General features: G+C 45.3%; 3 protein-coding genes across 7 annotated transcripts in view; 2 read left to right on the top strand and 1 right to left on the bottom strand.

Moving 5' to 3' along the window:
* The window catches only part of mocs1 (molybdenum cofactor synthesis 1), a 132,118-nt gene that overhangs the window by 46,566 nt on the left and 60,617 nt on the right, over window positions 1-24,935 (bottom strand). The window lies entirely within an intron of this gene.
* Window positions 2,978-3,848, top strand: LOC132401044 (prostatic spermine-binding protein-like). Its single transcript, XM_059982806.1, has one exon. The coding sequence runs from the start codon at window positions 3,332-3,334 to the stop codon at window positions 3,698-3,700; it is 369 nt and encodes a 122-aa protein (XP_059838789.1). The 5' UTR covers window positions 2,978-3,331; the 3' UTR covers window positions 3,701-3,848.
* LOC132401042 (cilia- and flagella-associated protein 251-like) lies at window positions 13,044-16,382 on the top strand. Its single transcript, XM_059982805.1, has one exon. It carries the CDS (start codon window positions 13,179-13,181, stop codon window positions 13,572-13,574), a length of 396 nt encoding a protein of 131 aa, XP_059838788.1. The 5' UTR covers window positions 13,044-13,178; the 3' UTR covers window positions 13,575-16,382.

Consider the following 24,935-nt stretch of genomic DNA (forward strand, 5'->3'; position numbering starts at 1 on the left):
ACAATGAAGATGAAGATAAGATGAAGATGATGAAGAGAAAGATGAAGATAATACAAACAAAGATGAAGATAAGGAAAATGATGATGAAGATGATGAAAATGAAGATAAATAGGAGTTAGAAGGAAATGAGAGCAGGAAGGAGGGGGAGAAGGAGGAGGAGGAGGAGATGGAGGAAAGGGAGGAGGAGAAGGCGCAGAAGAGAAAATGAAGAGGAGGGGAAGATGGAGGGAGAGAAGACGGAGGAAGAGGTAGAGGTTGGAGGAGATGGATGAGGAGGAGATGGAGTAAAAGCAGGTGAAGATGAAAGATGAGGAGACAACAGAGAAAGAGCAAGAGAAGATGGAGAAGGAGGTGGAGAAGATCGAGAAGACAAAGGAGGAGGAAGAGCAGCAGGAGGAGATGATGGAAGAGAAGATGGAGATGAAAGAGGAAGAGAAGGTGGAGGAGATGACGATGCTGAAGATGAAAACAAAGGCAAAAATGAAGATGAATGGAAAGAAAATGAAAATGAAGGTAAAGATGATGAAGATAAAAAAGATTATGAAGAGAAAGAGAAATAAGAGGAGGGGAGCAGATGAAGGAGGAGAAAGGAGAAGGCGGAGGAGGAGATGATGGAGAAAGAGAACACGGAGGTGGACAATGTGGAGCTGGAGGAACAGATGAAGAGAAGATGCAGGCAGAGGAGATGAAGATGAAGACAAAAAACAAAAATGAAGAAAATGAAAATGATGACGACGAAGATAACAAAAATGAAGATGAAGATAATGAAGACCATGAAAACGAAGATGATGGAGACGAAGAAAAGGAAGATGATGACGATGAAGATGAAAACAAAGATGAAGGCCAAGATTATGAAGATGAAGAACATGAAGATGAAGAAGAAAATGAAGATAATAGGAAATGAGAGGAACAGTAACGAGGGGGAGAAGATGAAGGAGCTGGGGTGGAGGGGAGGGGGAGGGGCGAGGGGGAGATGAGAGAAAAGAGGAAGGAGAAGAAAGAGAAGAGGAAGGAGGAGTAGATGCAGGAGGTGGAGGAGGAGAAGGGTAAGACTAAGAAGGAGGAGATGAAGATGAAGACAAAGATGAAGATAAAGAAAATGAAGCTGTAGGAGTAGAAGAAGATGAAAGAGAAGGAGAAGGAAGAGATGAAGCAGAGGAGGAGAAGGAGATGGAGAACAAGGAGAAGATGGAGAGGAGGTGGAGGAGATGAAGGGTGAGGAGGATGAGAAGATTGAGAAGTTGTAAGAGGAGAGATGGAGAATTTGGAGATGGAGGAGATAATGAAGGAGGAGAAAGAGGAGAAGGTGGAGGAGAAGATGATGGAGGAAGAGAAGATGGAGGTGGACAATGAGGAGCTGGAGGAGCAGATGAAGGAAGAGATGATGGAGGCAGAGATGAAGAAGAAGACAAAGACAAAGATTATGAAGACAAAGATGAAGATGAAAATGATGATGAATAGGAAAGAGGAAAAGAGAGGAGCAGGAAGGAGGAGGAGGAGATGGGGGAGGAGGGGGAGAAGCTGGCGGAGGAGCAGAAGAGAAGATGGAGAAGGTGGAGGATGAGAAGATGCTGATGATGCTGAAGATGACGATGAAAACGAAGGCAAAAATGAAGATGAAGGCAAAGAAGACGAAAATGAAGATAAAGACGAAATGAAAAAGATGATGAAGATTATGAGAAGTAGGAGTAGAAGATGGAGGAGGAGGAGAAAATAGATGAAGAAGAGGAGGAGATGGAGAATGAGGAGGAAGTGCACATGAAAGAAGAGAGGGAGGAGGTGGGGAAGGACCAGGACAGGATGAAGGACAAGGAGGAGGAGGGGAAGATGGAAGAGGATGAGGAAGAGAAGATGACGGAGGAGGATGGAAAGGGAGAAGATGGAGCAGACAACATGAAGGAGAAGGAGAAGATAAAGGAGGAGAGGAGGAGGAGGAGCAGGGATTGGAGAAGGGGGAGGAGCAGGAGATGGAGAAGGGTGAGGAGCAGGAGATGGAGAAGGGAGAGGAGCAGGAGATGGAGAAGGGAGAGGAGCAGGAGATGGAGAAGGGGGAGGAGCAGGAGAAGATGGAGGAGGAGGAGGAGGAGGAGAAGAAGGAGAATGAGGTGCAGATGGAGAAGGAGGATGGAATAGGAGAAGATAAAGGAGGAGAGGAAGAGGAGGACAGGAAGGACAAGATGGAGGAAGAGGATAAGAAGATTAAGGAGGCGGAGAAGATGGAGGAGATGAAGGAGGAGGAATAGATAATTAACAGACAATAGCTGCAGAAGTAGACCAATCGGCCCCTCAAGCCATGGAGATCATGGCTGATCAACTACTATCAATACCCGGTTCCTGCCTTGTCCCCATATCTCTTGATTCCCCTATCCATAAGATACCTATCTAGCTCCTTCTTGAAAGCATCCAGAGAATTGGCCTCCACTACCTTCCGAGGCAGTGCATTCCAGACCCCCACAACTCTCTGGGAGAAGAAGTTCTTCCTTAACTCTGTCATAAATGACCTACCCCTTATTCTCAAACCATGCCCTCTGGTACTGGACTCTCCCAGCATCTGGAACATATTTCCTGGAACATATCTTGTCCAATCTCTTATTTAAACGTTTCAATCAAATCCCCTCTCAATCTCCTTAATTCCAGCATGTACAAGCCCAGTCTCTCTAACCTCTCTGCGTAAGACAGTCCAGACATCCCAGGAGGAGGAGGAGAAGATGAAGGAAGAAGAGATAAAAGAATAGATGGAGGGGGAGGAGAAGGTGGAGGGGGAGGATAAGGTGGAGGGGGAGGAGAAGCTGGAGGGGAGGATGGAAGAGAACATGAAGAAAGATGAGGAAGAGCAGGAGAAAATGGAGGGGAAAAAGATAGAGAAGTTGAAGGAGGTTGAGGAGGAAAGGTAGGAGGAGAAGATGGAGGAAGAGAAGAAGATAGAGGAAGAGAGGAAGGAGAAGAAACAGAAGAGGAAGGAGGAGAAAGAAAAAGGAGAAGATGGAGGGGAGGAGGTGGAGAAGGGTAAGACTGAGAAAGAGGAGATGAAGATGAAGACAATGAAGACAAAGATGAAGAGAAGGAAAATGAACATGATGAAGATTAAGAAAATGAAGCTGTAGAATAGGAGGATTATAAGAAAATGAAAGAGAAGGAGAAGAAAGAGGAGCAGGAGGAGGAGGGAGAACGTGGAGAAAATGGAGAGGAGGTGGAGGAGATGAAGGATGAGGATGAGAAGATGAAAGAGGAGAGATGGAGAAGGTGGAAATAGAGAAGATCGAGGAGAAGATCGATGAAGGAGGAGGAGGAGGAGAAGATGGAGGAGGAAGAGGAGAAGGCTGAGTAGGAGATGATGGAGGAAGAGAAGATGGAGGCAGAGGAGATGAAGATGAAGACAAGGAACAAAAATGAAGATCAAGAAAATGAAAATGAAGACAACAAAGATGAAGATAATGAAGATGAGGATGAAGATAATGAAGACCATGAAGATGAAGATAATGAAGATGGAGATGAAGATGAAGATAAGGAAGACGATGATGAAGACGAAAACAATGAAGACAAAGACGAGGATGAAGATAATGAAGATGAAGGTGAAGATAAGGAAGATGAAGATGATGAAGAGAAAGATAATGAAGACAATGAAGATGAAGATGAAGATAAGGAAAATGATGATGAAGATGAAAACAAAGACGAAGATGATGAAAATGAAGATGAATAGGAGTTAGAAGGAAATGAGAGGAGCAGGAAGGAGGGGGAGAAGATGAAGGAGGAGGAGGAGGAGATGGAGGAGAGGGAGGAGGAGCAGGCGCAGAAGAGAAAATGGAGAAGGAAGAGGAGGGGAAGATGGAGGGAGAGAAGACGGAGGAAGAGGAAGAGGTAGAGGAGTTGGAGGAGATGGAGTAAAAGCAGATGAGGAGACAACAGAGAAGGAGCAAGAGAAGATGGAGGTGAAGGAGGTGGAGAAGATCGAGAAGACAAAGGAGGAGGAAGAGCAGCAGGAGGAGATGATGGAAAAGATGGAGATGAAAGAGGAAGAGAAGGTGGAGGAGGAGATGACGATGCTGAAGATGAAAATGAAGGCAAAAATGAAGATGAATGCAAAGAAAATGAAAATGAAGGTAAAGATGATGAAGATAAAAAAGATTATGAAGAGAAAGAGAAATAAGAGTAGAAGATGGAGGAGGAGGGGAGCAGATGAAGGAGGAGAAAGGAGAAGGCGGAGGAGGAGATGATGGAGAAAGAGAACACGGAGGTGGACGATGTGGAGCTGGAGGAACAGATGAAGAGAAGATGCAGGCAGAAGAGATGAAGATGAAGACAAAAAACAAAAATGAAGAAAATGAAAATGATGACGACGAAGATAACAAAAATGAAGATGAAGATAATGAAGACCATGAAAACGAAGATGATGGAGACGAAGAAAAGGAAGATGATGACGATGAAGATGAAAACAAAGATGAAGGCCAAGATTATGAAGATGAAGAACATGAAGATGAAGAAGAAAATGAAGATAATAGGAAATGAGAGGAACAGGAACGAGGGGGAGAAGATGAAGGAGCTGGGGTGGAGGGGAGGGGGAGGGGCGAGGGGGAGATGAGAGAAAAAGAGGAAGGAGAAGAAAGAGAAGAGGAAGGAGGAGTAGATGCAGGAGGTGGAGGAGGAGAAGGGTAAGACTAAGAAGGAGGAGATGAAGATGAAGACAAAGATGAAGATAAAGAAAATGAAGCTGTAGGAGTAGAAGATGATGAAAGAGAAGGAGAAGGAAGAGATGAAGCAGAGGAGCAGAAGGAGATGGAGAACAAGGAGAAGATGGAGAGGAGGTGGAGGAGATGAAGGGTGAGGAGGATGAGAAGATTGAGAAGTTGAAAGAGGAGAGATGGAGAATTTGGAGATGGAGGAGAGAATGAAGGAGGAGAAAGAGGAGAAGGTGGAGGAGAAGATGATGGAGGAAGAGAAGATGGAGGTGGACAATGAGGAGCTGGAGGAGCAGATGAAGGAAGAGATGATGGAGGCAGAGATGAAGAAGAAGACAAAGATTATGAAGACAAAGATGAAGATGAAAATGATGATGAATAGGAAAGAGGAAAAGAGGAGCAGGAAGGAGGAGGAGGAGATGGGGGAGGAGGGGGAGAAGCTGGCGGAGGAGCAGAAGAGAAGATGGAGAAGGTGGAGGATGAGAAGATGCTGATGATGCTGAAGATGACGAAAACGAAGGCAAAAATGAAGATGAAGGCAAAGAAGACGAAAATGAAGATAAAGACGAAATGAAAAAGATGATGAAGATTATGAGAAGTAGGAGTAGAAGATGGAGGAGGAGGAGAAAATAGATGAAGAAGAGGAGGAGATGGAGAATGAGGAGGAAGTGCACATGAAAGAAGAGAGGGAGGAGGTGGGGAAGGACCAGGACAGGATGAAGGACAAGGAGGAGGAGGGGAAGATGGAAGAGGATGAGGAAGAGAAGATGACGGAGGAGGATGGAAAGGGAGACGATGGAGCAGACAACATGAAGGAGAAGGAGAAGATAAAGGAGGAGAGGAGGAGGAGGAGCAGGGATTGGAGAAGGGGGAGGAGCAGGAGATGGAGAAGGGTGAGGAGCAGGAGATGGAGAAGGGAGAGGAGCAGGAGATGGAGAAGGGAGAGGAGCAGGAGATGGAGAAGGGGGAGGAGCAGGAGAAGATGGAGGAGGAGGAGGAGGAGAAGAAGGAGAATGAGGTGCAGATGGAGAAGGAGGATGGAATAGGAGAAGATAAAGGAGGAGAGGAAGAGGAGGACAGGAAGGACAAGATGGAGGAAGAGGATAAGAAGATTAAGGAGGCGGAGAAGATGGAGGAGATGAAGGAGGAGGAATAGATAATTAACAGACAATAGCTGCAGAAGTAGACCAATCGGCCCCTCAAGCCATGGAGATCATGGCTCATCAACTACTATCAATACCCGGTTCCTGCCTTGTCCCCATATCTTTTGATTCCCCTATCCATAAGATACCTATCTAGCTCCTTCTTGAAAGCATCCAGAGAATTGGCCTCCACTACCTTCCGAGGCAGTGCATTCCAGACCCCCACAACTCTCTGGGAGAAGAAGTTCTTCCTTAACTCTGTCATAAATGACCTACCCCTTATTCTCAAACCATGCCCTCTGGTACTGGACTCTCCCAGCATCTGGAACATATTTCCTGGAACATATCTTGTCCAATCCCTTATTTAAACTTTTCAATCCAATCCCCTCTCAATCTCCTTAATTCTAGCATGTACAAGCCCAGTCTCTCTAACCTCTCTGCGTAAGACTGTCCAGACATCCCAGGAGGAGGAGGAGAAGATGAAGGAAGAAGGGATAAAAGAATAGATGGAGGGGGAGGAGAAGCTGGAGGGGAGGATGGAAGAGAACATGAAGAAAGATGAGGAAGAGCAGAAGAAAATGGAGGGGAAAAAGATAGAGAAGTTGAAGGAGGTTGAGGAGGAAAGGTAGGAGGAGAAGATGGAGGAAGAGAAGAAGATAGAGGAAGAGAGGAAGGAGAAGAAACAGAAGAGGAAGGAGGAGAAAGAAAAAGGAGAAGATGGAGGGGAGGAGGTGGAGAAGGGTAAGACTGAGAAAGAGGAGTTGAAGATGAAGACAATGAAGACAAAGATGAAGAGAAGGAAAATGAACATGATGAAGATTAAGAAAATGAAGCTGTAGAATAGGAGGATTATAAGAAGATGAAAGAGAAGGAGAAGAAAGAGGAGCAGGAGGAGGAGGGAGAACGTGGAGAAAATGGAGAGGAGGTGGAGGAGATGAAGGATGAGGATGAGAAGATGAAAGAGGAGAGATGGAGAAGGTGGAAATAGAGAAGATCGAGGAGAAGATAGATGAAGGAGGAGGAGGAGGAGAAGATGGAGGAGGAAGAGATGAAGATGAATACAAGGAACAAAAATGAAGATCAAGAAAATGAAAATGAAGACAACAAAGATGAGGATGAAGATAATGAAGACCATGAAGATGAAGATAATGAAGATGGAGATGAAGATGAAGATAAGGAAGACGAAGATGAAGACGAAAACAATGAAGACAAAGACGAGGATGAAGATAATGAAGATGGTGAAGAAAAGGAAGATGAAGATGATGAAGAGGAAGATAATGAAGACAATAAAGATGAAGATAAGGAAGACAATGAAGATGAAGATGAAGATAATGAAGATGGAGATGAAGATGAAGATAAGGAAGACGAAGATGAAGACGAAAACAATGAAGACAAAGACGAGGATGAAGGTAATGAAGATGGTGAAGATGATGAAGATGATGAAGAGGAAGATAATGAAGACAATGAAGATGAAGATAAGGAAGACAATGAAGATGAAGATGAAGATAAGGAAGACGAAGATGAAGTTGAAAACAATGAAGACAAAGACGAGGATGAAGATAATGAAGATGAAGGTGAAGATAAGGAAGATGAAAATGATGAAGAGGAAGATAATGAAGACAATGAAGATGAAGATGAAGATAAGGAAAATGATGATGAAGATGAAAACAAAGACGAAGATGATGAAAATGAAGATGAATAGGAGTTAGAAGGAAATGAGAGGAGCAGGAAGGAGGGGGAGAAGATGAAGGAGGAGGAGGAGGAGGAGATGGAGGAGAGGGAGGAGGAGCAGGCGCAGAAGAGAAAATGGAGAAGGAAGAGGAGGGGAAGATGGAGGGAGAGAAGACGGAGGAAGAGGAAGAGGTAGAGGAGTTGGAGGAGATGGAGTAAAAGCAGATGAGGAGACAACAGAGAAGGAGCAAGAGAAGATGGAGGTGAAGGAGGTGGAGAAGATCGAGAAGACAAAGGAGGAGGAAGAGCAGCAGGAGGAGATGATGGAAAAGATGGAGATGAAAGAGGAAGAGAAGGTGGAGGAGGAGATGACGATGCTGAAGATGAAAATGAAGGCAAAAATGAAGATGAATGCAAAGAAAATGAAAATGAGGGTAAAGATGATGAAGATAAAAAAGATTATGAAGAGAAAGAGAAATAAGAGTAGAAGATGGAGGAGGAGGGGAGCAGATGAAGGAGGAGAAAGGAGAAGGCGGAGGAGGAGATGATGGAGAAAGAGAACACGGAGGTGGACGATGTGGAGCTGGAGGAACAGATGAAGAGAAGATGCAGGCAGAAGAGATGAAGATGAAGACAAAAAACAAAAATGAAGAAAATGAAAATGATGACGACGAAGATAACAAAAATGAAGATGAAGATAATGAAGACCATGAAAATGAAGATGATGGAGACGAAGAAAAGGAAGATGATGACGATGAAGATGAAAACAAAGATGAAGGCCAAGATTATGAAGATGAAGAAGAAAATGAAGATAATAGGAAATGAGAGGAACAGGAACGAGGGGGAGAAGATGAAGGAGCTGGGGTGGAGGGGAGGGGGAGGGGTGAGGGGGAGATGAGAGAAAAAGAGGAAGGAGAAGAAAGAGAAGAGGAAGGAGGAGTAGATGCAGGAGGTAGAGGAGGAGAAGGGTAAGACTAAGAAGGAGGAGATGAAGATGAAGACAAAGATGAAGATAAAGAAAATGAAGCTGTAGGAGTAGAAGAAGATGAAAGAGAAGGAGAAGGAAGAGATGAAGCAGAGGAGGAGAAGGAGATGGAGAACAAGGAGAAGATGGAGAGGAGGTGTAGGAGATGAAGGGTGAGGAGGATGAGAAGATTGAGAAGTTGAAAGAGGAGAGATGGAGAATTTGGAGATGGAGGAGAGAATGAAGGAGGAGAAAGAGGAGAAGGTGGAGGAGAAGATGATGGAGGAAGAGAAGATGGAGGTGGACAATGAGGAGCTGGAGGAGCAGATGAAGGAAGAGATGATGGAGGCAGAGATGAAGAAGAAGACAAAGACAAAGATGATGAAGACAAAGATGAAGATGAAAATGATGATGAATAGGAAAGAGGAAAAGAGAGGAGCAGGAAGGAGGAGGAGGAGATGGGGGAGGAGGGGGAGAAGCTGGCGGAGGAGCAGAAGAGAAGATGGAGAAGGTGGAGGATGAGAAGATGCTGATGATGCTGAAGATGACGATGAAAACGAAGGCAAAAATGAAGATGAAGGCAAAGAAGACGAAAATGAAGATAAAGACGAAATGAAAAAGATGAAGATTATGAGAAGTAGGAGTAGAAGATGGAGGAGGAGGAGAAAATAGATGAAGAAGAGGAGGAGATGGAGAATGAGGAGGAAGTGCACATGAAAGAAGAGAGGGAGGAGGTGGGGAAGGACCAGGACAGGATGAAGGACAAGGAGGAGGAGGGGAAGATGGAAGAGGATGAGGAAGAGAAGATGACGGAGGAGGATGGAAAGGGAGAAGATGGAGCAGACAACATGAAGGAGAAGGAGAAGATAAAGGAGGAGAGGAGGAGGAGGAGCAGGGATTGGAGAAGGGGGAGGAGCAGGAGATGGAGAAGGGTGAGGAGCAGGAGATGGAGAAGGGAGAGGAGCAGGAGATGGAGAAGGGAGAGGAGCAGGAGATGGAGAAGGGGGAGGAGCAGGAGAAGATGGAGGAGGAGGAGGAGGAGGAGAAGAAGGAGAATGAGGTGCAGATGGAGAAGGAGGACAGGAAGGACAAGATGGAGGAAGAGGATAAGAAGATTAAGGAGGCGGAGAAGATGGAGGAGATGAAGGAGGAGGAATAGATAATTAACAGACAATAGCTGCAGAAGTAGACCAATCGGCCCCTCAAGCCATGGAGATCATGGCTGATCAACTACTATCAATACCCGGTTCCTGCCTTGTCCCCATATCTCTTGATTCCCCTATCCATAAGATACCTATCTAGCTCCTTCTTGAAAGCATCCAGAGAATTGGCCTCCACTACCTTCCGAGGCAGTGCATTCCAGACCCCCACAACTCTCTGGGAGAAGAAGTTCTTCCTTAACTCTGTCATAAATGACCTACCCCTTATTCTCAAACCATGCCCTCTGGTACTGGACTCTCCCAGCATCTGGAACATATTTCCTGGAACATATCTTGTCCAATCCCTTATTTAAACGTTTCAATCCAATCCCCTCTCAATCTCCTTAATTCTAGCATGTACAAGCCCAGTCTCTCTAACCTCTCTGCGTAAGACAGTCCAGACATCCCAGGAGGAGGAGGAGAAGATGAAGGAAGAAGAGATAAAAGAATAGATGGAGGGGGAGGAGAAGCTGGAGGGGAGGATGGAAGAGAACATGAAGAAAGATGAGGAAGAGCAGAAGAAAATGGAGGGGAAAAAGATAGAGAAGTTGAAGGAGGTTGAGGAGGAAAGGTAGGAGGAGAAGATGGAGGAAGAGAAGAAGATAGAGGAAGAGAGGAAGGAGAAGAAACAGAAGAGGAAGGAGGAGAAAGAAAAAGGAGAAGATGGAGGGGAGGAGGTGGAGAAGGGTAAGACTGAGAAAGAGGAGTTGAAGATGAAGACAATGAAGACAAAGATGAAGAGAAGGAAAATGAACATGATGAAGATTAAGAAAATGAAGCTGTAGAATAGGAGGATTATAAGAAGATGAAAGAGAAGGAGAAGAAAGAGGAGCAGGAGGAGGAGGGAGAACGTGGAGAAAATGGAGAGGAGGTGGAGGAGATGAAGGATGAGGATGAGAAGATGAAAGAGGAGAGATGGAGAAGGTGGAAATAGAGAAGATCGAGGAGAAGATAGATGAAGGAGGAGGAGGAGGAGAAGATGGAGGAGGAAGAGATGAAGATGAATACAAGGAACAAAAATGAAGATCAAGAAAATGAAAATGAAGACAACAAAGATGAGGATGAAGATAATGAAGACCATGAAGATGAAGATAATGAAGATGGAGATGAAGATGAAGATAAGGAAGACGAAGATGAAGACGAAAACAATGAAGACAAAGACGAGGATGAAGATAATGAAGATGGTGAAGAAAAGGAAGATGAAGATGATGAAGAGGAAGATAATGAAGACAATGAAGATGAAGATAAGGAAGACAATGAAGATGAAGTTGAAGATAATGAAGATGGAGATGAAGATGAAGATAAGGAAGACGAAGATGAAGACGAAAACAATGAAGACAAAGACGAGGATGAAGATAATGAAGATGGTGAAGATAAGGAAGATGATGAAGAGGAAGATAATGAAGACAATGAAGATGAAGATAAGGAAGACAATGAAGATGAAGATGAAGATAAGGAAGACGAAGATGAAGTTGAAAACAATGAAGACAAAGACGAGGATGAAGATAATGAAGATGAAGGTGAAGATAAGGAAGATGAAGATGATGAAGAGGAAGATAATGAAGACAATGAAGATGAAGATGAAGATAAGGAAAATGATGATGAAGATGAAAACAAAGACGAAGATGATGAAAATGAAGATGAATAGGAGTTAGAAGGAAATGAGAGGAGCAGGAAGGAGGGGGAGAAGATGAAGGAGGAGGAGATGGAGGAGAGGGAGGAGGAGCAGGCGCAGAAGAGAAAATGGAGAAGGAAGAGGAGGGGAAGATGGAGGGAGAGAAGACGGAGGAAGAGGAAGAGGTAGAGGAGTTGGAGGAGATGGAGTAAAAGCAGATGAGGAGACAACAGAGAAGGAGCAAGAGAAGATGGAGGTGAAGGAGGTGGAGAAGATCGAGAAGACAAAGGAGGAGGAAGAGCAGCAGGAGGAGATGATGGAAAAGATGGAGATGAAAGAGGAAGAGAAGGTGGAGGAGGAGATGACGATGCTGAAGATGAAAATGAAGGCAAAAATGAAGATGAATGCAAAGAAAATGAAAATGAAGGTAAAGATGATGAAGATAAAAAAGATTATGAAGAGAAAGAGAAATAAGAGTAGAAGATGGAGGAGGAGGGGAGCAGATGAAGGAGGAGAAAGGAGAAGGCGGAGGAGGAGATGATGGAGAAAGAGAACACGGAGGTGGACGATGTGGAGCTGGAGGAACAGATGAAGAGAAGATGCAGGCAGAAGAGATGAAGATGAAGACAAAAAACACAAATGAAGAAAATGAAAATGATGACGACGAAGATAACAAAAATGAAGATGAAGATAATGAAGACCATGAAAACGAAGATGATGGAGACGAAGAAAAGGAAGATGATGACGATGAAGATGAAAACAAAGATGAAGGCCAAGATTATGAAGATGAAGAACATGAAGATGAAGAAGAAAATGAAGATAATAGGAAATGAGAGGAACAGGAACGAGGGGGAGAAGATGAAGGAGCTGGGGTGGAGGGGAGGGGGAGTGGCGAGGGGGAGATGAGAGAAAAAGAGGAAGGAGAAGAAAGAGAAGAGGAAGGAGGAGTAGATGCAGGAGGTGGAGGAGGAGAAGGGTAAGACTAAGAAGGAGGAGATGAAGATGAAGACAAAGATGAAGATAAAGAAAATGAAGCTGTAGGAGTAGAAGAAGATGAAAGAGAAGGAGAAGGAAGAGATGAAGCAGAGGAGCAGAAGGAGATGGAGAACAAGGAGAAGATGGAGAGGAGGTGGAGGAGATGAAGGGTGAGGAGGATGAGAAGATTGAGAAGTTGAAAGAGGAGAGATGGAGAATTTGGAGATGGAGGAGAGAATGAAGGAGGAGAAAGAGGAGAAGGTGGAGAAGATGATGGAGGAAGAGAAGATGGAGGTGGACAATGAGGAGCTGGAGGAGCAGATGATGGAAGAGATGATGGAGGCAGAGATGAAGAAGAAGACAAAGACAAAGATGATGAAGACAAAGATGAAGATGAAAATGATGATGAATAGGAAAGAGGAAAAGAGAGGAGCAGGAAGGAGGAGGAGGAGATGGGGGAGGAGGGGGAGAAGCTGGCGGAGGAGCAGAAGAGAAGATGGAGAAGGTGGAGGATGAGAAGATGCTGATGATGCTGAAGATGACGATGAAAACGAAGGCAAAAATGAAGATGAAGGCAAAGAAGATGAAAAAGAAGATAAAGACAAAATGAAAAAGATGATGAAGATTATGAGAAGTAGAAGATGGAGGAGGAGGAGAAAATAGATGAAGAATAGGAGGAGATGGAGAATGAGGAGGAAGTGCACATGAAAGAAGAGAGGGAGGAGGTGGGGAAGGACCAGGACAGGATGAAGGACAAGGAGGAGGAGGGGAAGATGGAAGAGGATGAGGAAGAGAAGATGACGGAGGAGGATGGAAAGGGAGAAGATGGTGCAGACAACATGAAGGAGAAGGAGAAGATAAAGGAGGAGAGGAGGAGGAGGAGCAGGGATTGGAGAAGGGGGAGGAGCAGGAGATGGAGAAGGGGAGGCGCAGGAGATGGAGAAGGGGGAGGAGCAGGAGATGGAGAAGGGGGAGGAGCAGGAGATGGAGAAGGAGGAGGAGCAGGAGATGGAGAAGGAGATGGAGGAGAAGATGGAGGAGAAGATGGAGGAGGAGAAGGAGGAGGAGAAGGAGGAGGAGAAGGAGGAGGAGCAGGAAATGGAGAAGGAGGAGGAGCAGGAGAAGATGGAGGAGGAGGAGGAGCAGGAGAAGATGGAGGAGGAGGAGGAGAAGAAGGAGAATGAGGTGCAGATGGAGAAGGAGGACGGAATAGGAGAAGATAAAGGAGGAGAGGAAGAGGAGGACAGGAAGGACAAGATGGAGGAAGAGGATAAAAAGATTAAGGAGGAGGAGAAGGTGGAGGGGTGGAGACGACCATGGAAGAGAACATGAAGAAGGAGAAGGATGAGGAAAAGCAAGAGAAAATGGAGAAGTAAAAGAAAATAGAGGAGGAGATGGAGAATGAGGAGGCAGAGGAGATAAAAGAATAGATGGAGGAGGATGATTAGAAAATTAAGGAGGAGAAGGTGGAGGGGAGGAGAAGGAGACCATGGAAGAGAACATGAAGGAGGAGAAGGATGAGGAAGAGCAGGAGACAATGGAGGAGTAAAAGAACACAGAGGAGGAATTGGAGGATGAGGGGACAGAGAAGATGAAAGAGGGAGAGGAGGAAATGGAGGAGGAGGAGAAGATGGAGGGGAGGAGGTGGAGGAGAAGGGCAAGACTGAGAAGGAGGAGATGAAGATGATGAAGATGAAGAAAATGAAGCTGTAGAATAGAAGGAAAAGATGAAAGGGAAGGAGAAGGAAGAGATGAAGCAGAGGAAGAGCAGCAGGAGGAGATGGAGAACGAGGAGAAGATGGAGAGGAGGTGGAGGAGCAGATGAAGGAAGAGAAGATGGAGAAGGAGGGGAGGCGGAGAAGATGGAGGAGATGAAGGAGGAGGAATAGATAATTAACAGACAATAGCTGCAGAAGTAGACCAATCGGCCCCTCAAGCCATGGAGATCATGGCTGATCAACTACTATCTATACCCGGTTCCTGCCTTGTCCCCATATCTCTTGATTCCCCTATCCATAAGATATCTATCTAGCTCCTTCTTGAAAGCATCCAGAGAATTGGCCTCCACTACCTTCCGAGGCAGTGCATTCCAGACCCCCACAACTCTCTGGGAGAAGAAGTTCTTCCTTAACTCTGTCATAAATGACCTACCCCTTATTCTCAAACCATGCCCTCTGGTACTGGACTCTCCCAGCATCTGGAACATATTTCCTGGAACATATCTTGTCCAATCCCTTATTTAAACGTTTCAATCAAATCCCCTCTCAATCTCCTTAATTCCAGCATGTACAAGCCCAGTCTCTCTAACCTCTCTGCGTAAGACAGTCCAGACATCCCAGGAGGAGGAGGAGAAGATGAAGGAAGAAGAGATAAAAGAATAGATGGAGGGGGAGGAGAAGCTGGAGGGGAGGATGGAAGAGAACATGAAGAAAGATGAGGAAGAGCAGGAGAAAATGGAGGGGAAAAAGACAGAGAAGTTGAAGGAGGTTGAGGAGGAAAGGTAGGAGGAGAAGATGGAGGAAGAGAAGAAGATAGAGGAAGAGAGGAAGGAGGAGAAAGAAAAAGGAGAAGATGGAGGGGAGGAGGTGGAGAAGGGTAAGACTGAGAAAGAGGAGATGAAGATGAAGTCAATGAAGACAAAGATGAAGAGAAGGAAAATGAACATGATGAAGATTAAGAAAATGAAGCTGTAGAATAAGAGGATTATAAGAAGATGAAAGAGAAGGAGAAGAAAGAGGAGCAGGAGGAGGGGGAACGTGGAGAAAATGGAGAGGAGGTGGAGGAGATGAAGGATGAGGATGAGAAGATGAAAGAGGAGAGATGGAGAAGGTGGAAATAGAGAAGATCGAGGAGAAGATAGATGAAGGAGGAGGAGGAGGAGAAGATGGAGGAGGAAGATAAGGTGGAGGAGGAGATGATGGAGGAAGAGAAGATGGAGGTGGACGATGAGGAGCTGGAGGAGCAGATGAAGGAAGAGAAGATGGAGAAGGAGGGGAGGTGGAGAAGATGGAGGAGATGAAGGAGGAGGAATAGATAATTAACTGACAATAGCTGCAGAAGTAGACCAATCGGCCCCTCAAGCCATGGAGATCATGGCTGATCAACTACTATCTATACCCGGTTCCTGCCTTGTCCCCATATCTCTTGATTCCCCTATCCATAAGATATCTATCTAGCTCCTTCTTGAAAGCATCCAGAGAATTGGCCTCCACTACCTTCCGAGGCAGTGCATTCCAGACCCCCACAACTCTCTGGGAGAAGAAGTTCTTCCTTAACTCTGTCATAAATGACCTACCCCTTATTCTCAAACCATGCCCTCTGGTACTGGACTCTCCCAGCATCTGGAACATATTTCCTGGAACATATCTTGTCCAATCCCTTATTTAAACGTTTCAATCAAATCCCCTCTCAATCTCCTTAATTCCAGCATGTACAAGCCCAGTCTCTCTAACCTCTCAGCGTAAGACATCCCAGGAGGAGGAGAAGATGAAGGAAGAAGAGATAAAAGAATAGATGGAGGGGGAGGAGAAGCTGGAGGGGAGGATGGAAGAGAACATGAAGAAAGATGAGGAAGAGCAGGAGAAAATGGAGGGGAAAAAGATAGAGAAGTTGAAGGAGGTTGAGGAGGAAAGGTAGGAGGAGAAGATGGAGGAAGAGAAGAAGATAGAGGAAGAGAGGAAGGAGGAGAAAGAAAAAGGAGAAGATGGAGGGGAGGAGGTGGAGAAGGGTAAGACTGAGAAAGAGGAGATGAAGATGAAGTCAATGAAGACAAAGATGAAGAGAAGGAAAATGAACATGATGAAGATTAAGAAAATGAAGCTGTAGAATAAGAGGATTATAAGAAGATGAAAGAGAAGGAGAAGAAAGAGGAGCAGGAGGAGGGGGAACGTGGAGAAAATGGAGAGGAGGTGGAGGAGATGAAGGATGAGGATGAGAAGATGAAAGAGGAGAGATGGAGAAGGTGGAAATAGAGAAGATCGAGGAGAAGATAGATGAAGGAGGAGGAGGAGGAGAAGATGGAGGAGGAAGAGGAGAAGGCTGAGTAGGAGTTGATGGAGGAAGAGAAGATGGAGGCAGAGATGAAGATGAAGACAAGGAACAAAAATGAAGATCAAGAAAATGAAAATGAAGACAACAAAGATGAAGATAATGAAGATGAGGATGAAGATAATGAAGACCATGAAGATGAAGATGAAGATAATGAAGATGGAGATGAAGATGAAGATAAGGAAGACGAAGATGAAGACCAAAACAATGAAGACAAAGACGAGGATGAAGATAATGAAGATGGTGAAGATAAGGAAGATGAAGATGAAGAGGAAGATAATGAAGACAATGAAGATGAAGATAACAAGACAATGAAGATGAAGATGAAGATAAGGAAGACGAAGATGAAGACGAAAACAATGAAGACAAAGACGAGGATGAAGATAATGAAGATGAAGGTGAAGATAAGGAAGATGAAGATGATGAAGAGGAAGATAATGAAGACAATGAAGATGAAAACAAAGACGAAGATGATGAAAATGAAGATGAATAGGAGTTAGAAGGAAATGAGAGGAGCAGGAAGGAGGGGGAGAAGATGAAGGAGGAGGAGGAGGAGGAGATGGAGGAGAGGGAGGAGGAGCAGGCGCAGAAGAGAAAATGGAGAAGGAAGAGGAGGGGAAGATGGAGGGAGAGAAGACGGAGGAAGAGGAAGAGGTAGAGGAGTTGGAGGAGATGGAGTAAAAGCAGATGAGGAGACAACAGAGAAGGAGCAAGAGAAGATGGAGGTGAAGGAGGTGGAGAAGATCGAGAAGACAAAGGAGGAGGAAGAGCAGCAGGAGGAGATGATGGAAAAGATGGAGTTGAAAGAGGAAGAGAAGGTGGAGGAGGAGATGACGATGCTGAAGATGAAAATGAAGGCAAAAATGAAGATGAATGCAAAGAAAATGAAAATGAAGGTAAAGATGATGAAGATAAAAAAGATTATGAAGAGAAAGAGAAATAAGAGTAGAAGATGGAGGAGGAGGGGAGCAGATGAAGGAGGAGAAAGGAGAAGGCGGAGGAGGAGATGATGGAGAAAGAGAACACGGAGCTGGACGATGTGGAGCTGGAGGAACAGATGAAGAGAAGATGCAGGCAGAAGAGATGAAGATGAAGACAAAAAACACAAATGAAGAAAATGAAAATGATGACGACGAAGATAACAAAAATGAAGATGAAGATAATGAAGACCATGAAAACGAAGATGATGGAGACGAAGAAAAGGAAGATGATGACGATGAAGATGAAAACAAAGATGAAGGCCAAGATTATGAAGATGAAGAACATGAAGATGAAGAAGAAAATGAAGATAATAGGAAATGAGAGGAACAGGAACGAGGGGGAGAAGATGAAGGAGCTGGGGTGGAGGGGAGGGGGAGTGGCGAGGGGGAGATGAGAGAAAAAGAGGAAGGAGAAGAAAGAGAAGAGGAAGGAGGAGTAGATGCAGGAGGTGGAGGAGGAGAAGGGTAAGACTAAGAAGGAGGAGATGAAGATGAAGACAAAGATGAAGATAAAGAAAATGAAGCTGTAGGAGTAGAAGAAGATGAAAGAGAAGGAGAAGGAAGAGATGAAGCAGAGGAGCAGAAGGAGATGGAGAACAAGGAGAAGATGGAGAGGAGGTGGAGGAGATGAAGGGTGAGGAGGATGAGAAGATTGAGAAGTTGAAAGAGGAGAGATGGAGAATTTGGAGATGGAGGAGAGAATGAAGGAGGAGAAAGAGGAGAAGGTGGAGAAGATGATGGAGGAAGAGAAGATGGAGGTGGACAATGAGGAGCTGGAGGAGCAGATGATGGAAGAGATGATGGAGGCAGAGATGAAGAAGAAGACAAAGACAAAGATGATGAAGACAAAGATGAAGATGAAAATGATGATGAATAGGAAAGAGGAAAAGAGAGGAGCAGGAAGGAGGAGGAGGAGATGGGGGAGGAGGGGGAGAAGCTGGCGGAGGAGCAGAAGAGAAGATGGAGAAGGTGGAGGATGAGAAGATGCTGATGATGCTGAAGATGACGATGAAAACGAAGGCAAAAATGAAGATGAAGGCAAAGAAGATGAAAAAGAAGATAAAGACAAAATGAAAAAGATGATGAAGATTATGAGAAGTAGAAGATGGAGGAGGAGGAGAAAATAGATGAAGAATAGGAGGAGATGGAGAATGAGGAGGAAGTGCACATGAAAGAAGAGAGGGAGGAGGTGGGGAAGGACCAGGACAGGATGAAGGACAAGGAGGAGGAGGGGAAGATGGAAGAGGATGAGGAAGAGAAGATGACGGAGGAGGATGGAAAGGGAGAAGATGGTGCAGACAACATGAAGGAGAAGGAGAAGATAAAGGAGGAGAGGAGGAGGAGGAGCAGGGATTGGAGAAGGGGGAGGAGCAGGAGATGGAGAAGGGGAGGCGCAGGAGATGGAGAAGGGGGAGGAGCAGGAGATGGAGAAGGGGGAGGAGCAGGAGATGGAGAAGGAGGAGGAGCAGGAGATGGAGAAGGAGATGGAGGAGAAGATGGAGGAGAAGATGGAGGAGGAGAAGGAGGAGGAGAAGGAGGAGGAGAAGGAGGAGGAGCAGGAAATGGAGAAGGAGGAGGAGCAGGAGAAGATGGAGGAGGAGGAGGAGCAGGAGAAGATGGAGGAGGAGGAGGAGAAGAAGGAGAATGAGGTGCAGATGGAGAAGGAGGACGGAATAGGAGAAGATAAAGGAGGAGAGGAAGAGGAGGACAGGAAGGACAAGATGGAGGAAGAGGATAAAAAGATTAAGGAGGAGGAGAAGGTGGAGGGGTGGAGACGACCATGGAAGAGAACATGAAGAAGGAGAAGGATGAGGAAAAGCAAGAGAAAATGGAGAAGTAAAAGAAAATAGAGGAGGAGATGGAGAATGAGGAGGCAGAGGAGATAAAAGAATAGATGGAGGAGGATGATTAGAAAATTAAGGAGGAGAAGGTGGAGGGGAGGAGAAGGAGACCATGGAAGAGAACATGAAGGAGGAGAAGGATGAGGAAGAGCAGGAGACAATGGAGGAGTAAAAGAACACAGAGGAGGAATTGGAGGATGAGGGGACAGAGAAGATGAAAGAGGGAGAGGAGGAAATGGAGGAGGAGGAGAAGATGGAGGGGAGGAGGTGGAGGAGAAGGGCAAGACTGAGAAGGAGGAGATGAAGATGATGAAGATGAAGAAAATGAAGCTGTAGAATAGAAGGAAAAGATGAAAGGGAAGGAGAAGGAAGAGATGAAGCAGAGGAAGAGCAGCAGGAGGAGATGGAGAACGAGGAGAAGATGGAGAGGAGGTGGAGGAGCAGATGAAGGAAGAGAAGATGGAGAAGGAGGGGAGGCGGAGAAGATGGAGGAGATGAAGGAGGAGGAATAGATAATTAACAGACAATAGCTGCAGAAGTAGACCAATCGGCCCCTCAAGCCATGGAGATCATGGCTGATCAACTACTATCTATACCCGGTTCCTGCCTTGTCCCCATATCTCTTGATTCCCCTATCCATAAGATATCTATCTAGCTCCTTCTTGAAAGCATCCAGAGAATTGGCCTCCACTACCTTCCGAGGCAGTGCATTCCAGACCCCCACAACTCTCTGGGAGAAGAAGTTCTTCCTTAACTCTGTCATAAATGACCTACCCCTTATTCTCAAACCATGCCCTCTGGTACTGGACTCTCCCAGCATCTGGAACATATTTCCTGGAACATATCTTGTCCAATCCCTTATTTAAACGTTTCAATCAAATCCCCTCTCAATCTCCTTAATTCCAGCATGTACAAGCCCAGTCTCTCTAACCTCTCTGCGTAAGACAGTCCAGACATCCCAGGAGGAGGAGGAGAAGATGAAGGAAGAAGAGATAAAAGAATAGATGGAGGGGGAGGAGAAGCTGGAGGGGAGGATGGAAGAGAACATGAAGAAAGATGAGGAAGAGCAGGAGAAAATGGAGGGGAAAAAGACAGAGAAGTTGAAGGAGGTTGAGGAGGAAAGGTAGGAGGAGAAGATGGAGGAAGAGAAGAAGATAGAGGAAGAGAGGAAGGAGGAGAAAGAAAAAGGAGAAGATGGAGGGGAGGAGGTGGAGAAGGGTAAGACTGAGAAAGAGGAGATGAAGATGAAGTCAATGAAGACAAAGATGAAGAGAAGGAAAATGAACATGATGAAGATTAAGAAAATGAAGCTGTAGAATAAGAGGATTATAAGAAGATGAAAGAGAAGGAGAAGAAAGAGGAGCAGGAGGAGGGGGAACGTGGAGAAAATGGAGAGGAGGTGGAGGAGATGAAGGATGAGGATGAGAAGATGAAAGAGGAGAGATGGAGAAGGTGGAAATAGAGAAGATCGAGGAGAAGATAGATGAAGGAGGAGGAGGAGGAGAAGATGGAGGAGGAAGATAAGGTGGAGGAGGAGATGATGGAGGAAGAGAAGATGGAGGTGGACGATGAGGAGCTGGAGGAGCAGATGAAGGAAGAGAAGATGGAGAAGGAGGGGAGGTGGAGAAGATGGAGGAGATGAAGGAGGAGGAATAGATAATTAACTGACAATAGCTGCAGAAGTAGACCAATCGGCCCCTCAAGCCATGGAGATCATGGCTGATCAACTACTATCTATACCCGGTTCCTGCCTTGTCCCCATATCTCTTGATTCCCCTATCCATAAGATATCTATCTAGCTCCTTCTTGAAAGCATCCAGAGAATTGGCCTCCACTACCTTCCGAGGCAGTGCATTCCAGACCCCCACAACTCTCTGGGAGAAGAAGTTCTTCCTTAACTCTGTCATAAATGACCTACCCCTTATTCTCAAACCATGCCCTCTGGTACTGGACTCTCCCAGCATCTGGAACATATTTCCTGGAACATATCTTGTCCAATCCCTTATTTAAACGTTTCAATCAAATCCCCTCTCAATCTCCTTAATTCCAGCATGTACAAGCCCAGTCTCTCTAACCTCTCAGCGTAAGACATCCCAGGAGGAGGAGAAGATGAAGGAAGAAGAGATAAAAGAATAGATGGAGGGGGAGGAGAAGCTGGAGGGGAGGATGGAAGAGAACATGAAGAAAGATGAGGAAGAGCAGGAGAAAATGGAGGGGAAAAAGATAGAGAAGTTGAAGGAGGTTGAGGAGGAAAGGTAGGAGGAGAAGATGGAGGAAGAGAAGAAGATAGAGGAAGAGAGGAAGGAGGAGAAAGAAAAAGGAGAAGATGGAGGGGAGGAGGTGGAGAAGGGTAAGACTGAGAAAGAGGAGATGAAGATGAAGTCAATGAAGACAAAGATGAAGAGAAGGAAAATGAACATGATGAAGATTAAGAAAATGAAGCTGTAGAATAAGAGGATTATAAGAAGATGAAAGAGAAGGAGAAGAAAGAGGAGCAGGAGGAGGGGGAACGTGGAGAAAATGGAGAGGAGGTGGAGGAGATGAAGGATGAGGATGAGAAGATGAAAGAGGAGAGATGGAGAAGGTGGAAATAGAGAAGATCGAGGAGAAGATAGATGAAGGAGGAGGAGGAGGAGAAGATGGAGGAGGAAGAGGAGAAGGCTGAGTAGGAGTTGATGGAGGAAGAGAAGATGGAGGCAGAGATGAAGATGAAGACAAGGAACAAAAATGAAGATCAAGAAAATGAAAATGAAGACAACAAAGATGAAGATAATGAAGATGAGGATGAAGATAATGAAGACCATGAAGATGGAGATGAAGATGAAGATAAGGAAGACGAAGATGAAGACCAAAACAATGAAGACAAAGACGAGGATGAAGATAATGAAGATGGTGAAGATAAGGAAGATGAAGATGAAGAGGAAGATAATGAAGACAATGAAGATGAAGATAACAAGACAATGAAGATGAAGATAACAAGACAATGAAGACGAAGATGAAGACGAAAACAATGAAGACAAAGACGAGGATGAAGATAATGAAGATGAAGGTGAAGATAAGGAAGATGAAGATGATGAAGAGGAAGATAATGAAGACAATGAAGATGAAAACAAAGACGAAGATGATGAAAATGAAGATGAATAGGAGTTAGAAGGAAATGAGAGGAGCAGGAAGGAGGGGGAGAAGATGAAGGAGGAGGAGGAGGAGGAGATGGAGGAGAGGGAGGAGGAGCAGGCGCAGAAGAGAAAATGGAGAAGGAAGAGGAGGGGAAGATGGAGGGAGAGAAGACGGAGGAAGAGGAAGAGGTAGAGGAGTTGGAGGAGATGGAGTAAAAGCAGATGAGGAGACAACAGAGAAGGAGCAAGAGAAGATGGAGGTGAAGGAGGTGGAGAAGATCGAGAAGACAAAGGAGGAGGAAGAGCAGCAGGAGGAGATGATGGAAAAGATGGAGTTGAAAGAGGAAGAGAAGGTGGAGGAGGAGATGACGATGCTGAAGATGAAAATGAAGGCAAAAATGAAGATGAATGCAAAGAAAATGAAAATGAAGGTAAAGATGATGAAGATAAAAAAGATTATGAAGAGAAAGAGAAATAAGAGTAGAAGATGGAGGAGGAGGGGAGCAGATGAAGGAGGAGAAAGGAGAAGGCGGAGGAGGAGATGATGGAGAAAGAGAACACGGAGCTGGACGATGTGGAGCTGGAGGAACAGATGAAGAGAAGATGCAGGCAGAAGAGATGAAGATGAAGACAAAAAACACAAATGAAGAAAATGAAAATGATGACGACGAAGATAACAAAAATGAAGATGAAGATAATGAAGACCATGAAAACGAAGATGATGGAGACGAAGAAAAGGAAGATGATGACGATGAAGATGAAAACAAAGATGAAGGCCAAGATTATGAAGATGAAGAACATGAAGATGAAGAAGAAAATGAAGATAATAGGAAATGAGAGGAACAGGAACGAGGGGGAGAAGATGAAGGAGCTGGGGTGGAGGGGAGGGGGAGGGGCGAGGGGAGATGAGAGAAAAAGAGGAAGGAGAAGAAAGAGAAGAGGAAGGAGGAGTAGATGCAGGAGGTGGAGGAGGAGAAGGGTAAGACTAAGAAGGAGGAGATGAAGATGAAGACAAAGATGAAGATAAAGAAAATGAAGCTGTAGGAGTAGAAGAAGATGAAAGAGAAGGAGAAGGAAGAGATGAAGCAGAGGAGCAGAAGGAGATGGAGAACAAGGAGAAGATGGAGAGGAGGTGGAGGAGATGAAGGGTGAGGAGGATGAGAAGATTGAGAAGTTGAAAGAGGAGAGATGGAGAATTTGGAGATGGAGGAGAGAATGAAGGAGGAGAAAGAGGAGAAGGTGGAGAAGATGATGGAGGAAGAGAAGATGGAGGTGGACAATGAGGAGCTGGAGGAGCAGATGATGGAAGAGATGATGGAGGCAGAGATGAAGAAGAAGACAAAGACAAAGATGATGAAGACAAAGATGAAGATGAAAATGATGATGAATAGGAAAGAGGAAAAGAGAGGAGCAGGAAGGAGGAGGAGATGGGGGAGGAGGGGGAGAAGCTGGCGGAGGAGCAGAAGAGAAGATGGAGAAGGTGGAGGATGAGAAGATGCTGATGATGCTGAAGATGACGATGAAAACGAAGGCAAAAATGAAGATGAAGGCAAAGAAGATGAAAATGAAGATAAAGACAAAATGAAAAAGATGATGAAGATCATGAGAAGTAGAAGATGGAGGAGGAGGAGAAAATAGATGAAGAATAGGAGGAGATGGAGAATGAGGAGGAAGTGCACATGAAAGAAGAGAGGGAGGAGTGGGGAAGGACCAGGACAGGATGAAGGACAAGGAGGAGGAGGGGAAGATGGAAGAGGATGAGGAAGAGAAGATGACGGAGGAGGATGGAAAGGGAGAAGTTGGAGCAGACAACATGAAGGAGAAGGAGAAGATAAAGGAGGAGAGGAGGAGGAGCAGGGATTGGAGAAGGGGGAGGAGCAGGAGATGGAGAAGGGTGAGGAGCAGGAGATGGAGAAGGGAGAGGAGCAGGAGATGGAGAAGGGAGAGGAGCAGGAGATGGAGAAGGGGGAGGAGCAGGAGAAGATGGAGGAGAAGGAGGAGGAGAAGGAGGAGGAGAAGGAGGAGGAGAAGGAAATGGAGAAGGAGCAGGAGCAGGAGAAGATGGAGGACGAGGAGGAGAAGAAGGAGAATGAGGTGCAGATGGAGAAGGAGGACGGAATAGGAGAAGATAAAGGAGGAGAGGAAGAGGAGGACAGGAAGGACAAGATGGAGGAAGAGGATAAAAAGATTAAGGAGGAGGAGAAGGTGGAGGGGTGGAGACGACCATGAAAGAGAACATGAAGAAGGAGAAGGATGAGGAAAAGCAAGAGAAAATGGAGAAGTAAAAGAAAATAGAGGAGGAGATGGAGAATGAGGAGGCAGAGGAGATAAAAGAATAGATGGAGGAGAATGATTAGAAAATTAAGGAGGAGAAGGTGGAGGGGAGGAGAAGGAGACCATGGAAGAGAACATGAAGGAGGAGAAGGATGAGGAAGAGCAGGAGACAATGGAGGAGTAAAAGAACACAGAGGAGGAATTGGAGGATGAGGGGACAGAGAAGATGAAAGAGGGAGAGGAGGAAATGGAGGAGGAGGAGAAGATGGAGGGGAGGAGGTGGAGGAGAAGGGCAAGACTGAGAAGGAGGAGATGAAGATGATGATGAAGATGAAGAAAATGAAGCTGTAGAATAGAAGGAAAAGATGAAAGGCAAGGAGAAGGAAGAGATGAAGCAGAGGAAGAGCAGCAGGAGGAGATGGAGAACGAGGAGAA

Source organism: Hypanus sabinus, chromosome 10 (genome assembly GCF_030144855.1).
Source record: "Hypanus sabinus isolate sHypSab1 chromosome 10, sHypSab1.hap1, whole genome shotgun sequence".
In the NCBI taxonomy this organism is placed as follows: domain Eukaryota; kingdom Metazoa; phylum Chordata; class Chondrichthyes; order Myliobatiformes; family Dasyatidae; genus Hypanus; species Hypanus sabinus.

Excerpts from the sequence above, each read along its gene's own strand:
- LOC132401044 (XM_059982806.1), top strand. The coding sequence starts at position 3,332 with ATGATGGAGGAAGAGAAGATGGAGGCAGAGGAGATGAAGATGAAGACA.
- LOC132401042 (XM_059982805.1), top strand. The coding sequence starts at position 13,179 with ATGGAGAAGGGGGAGGAGCAGGAGATGGAGAAGGGGGAGGAGCAGGAG.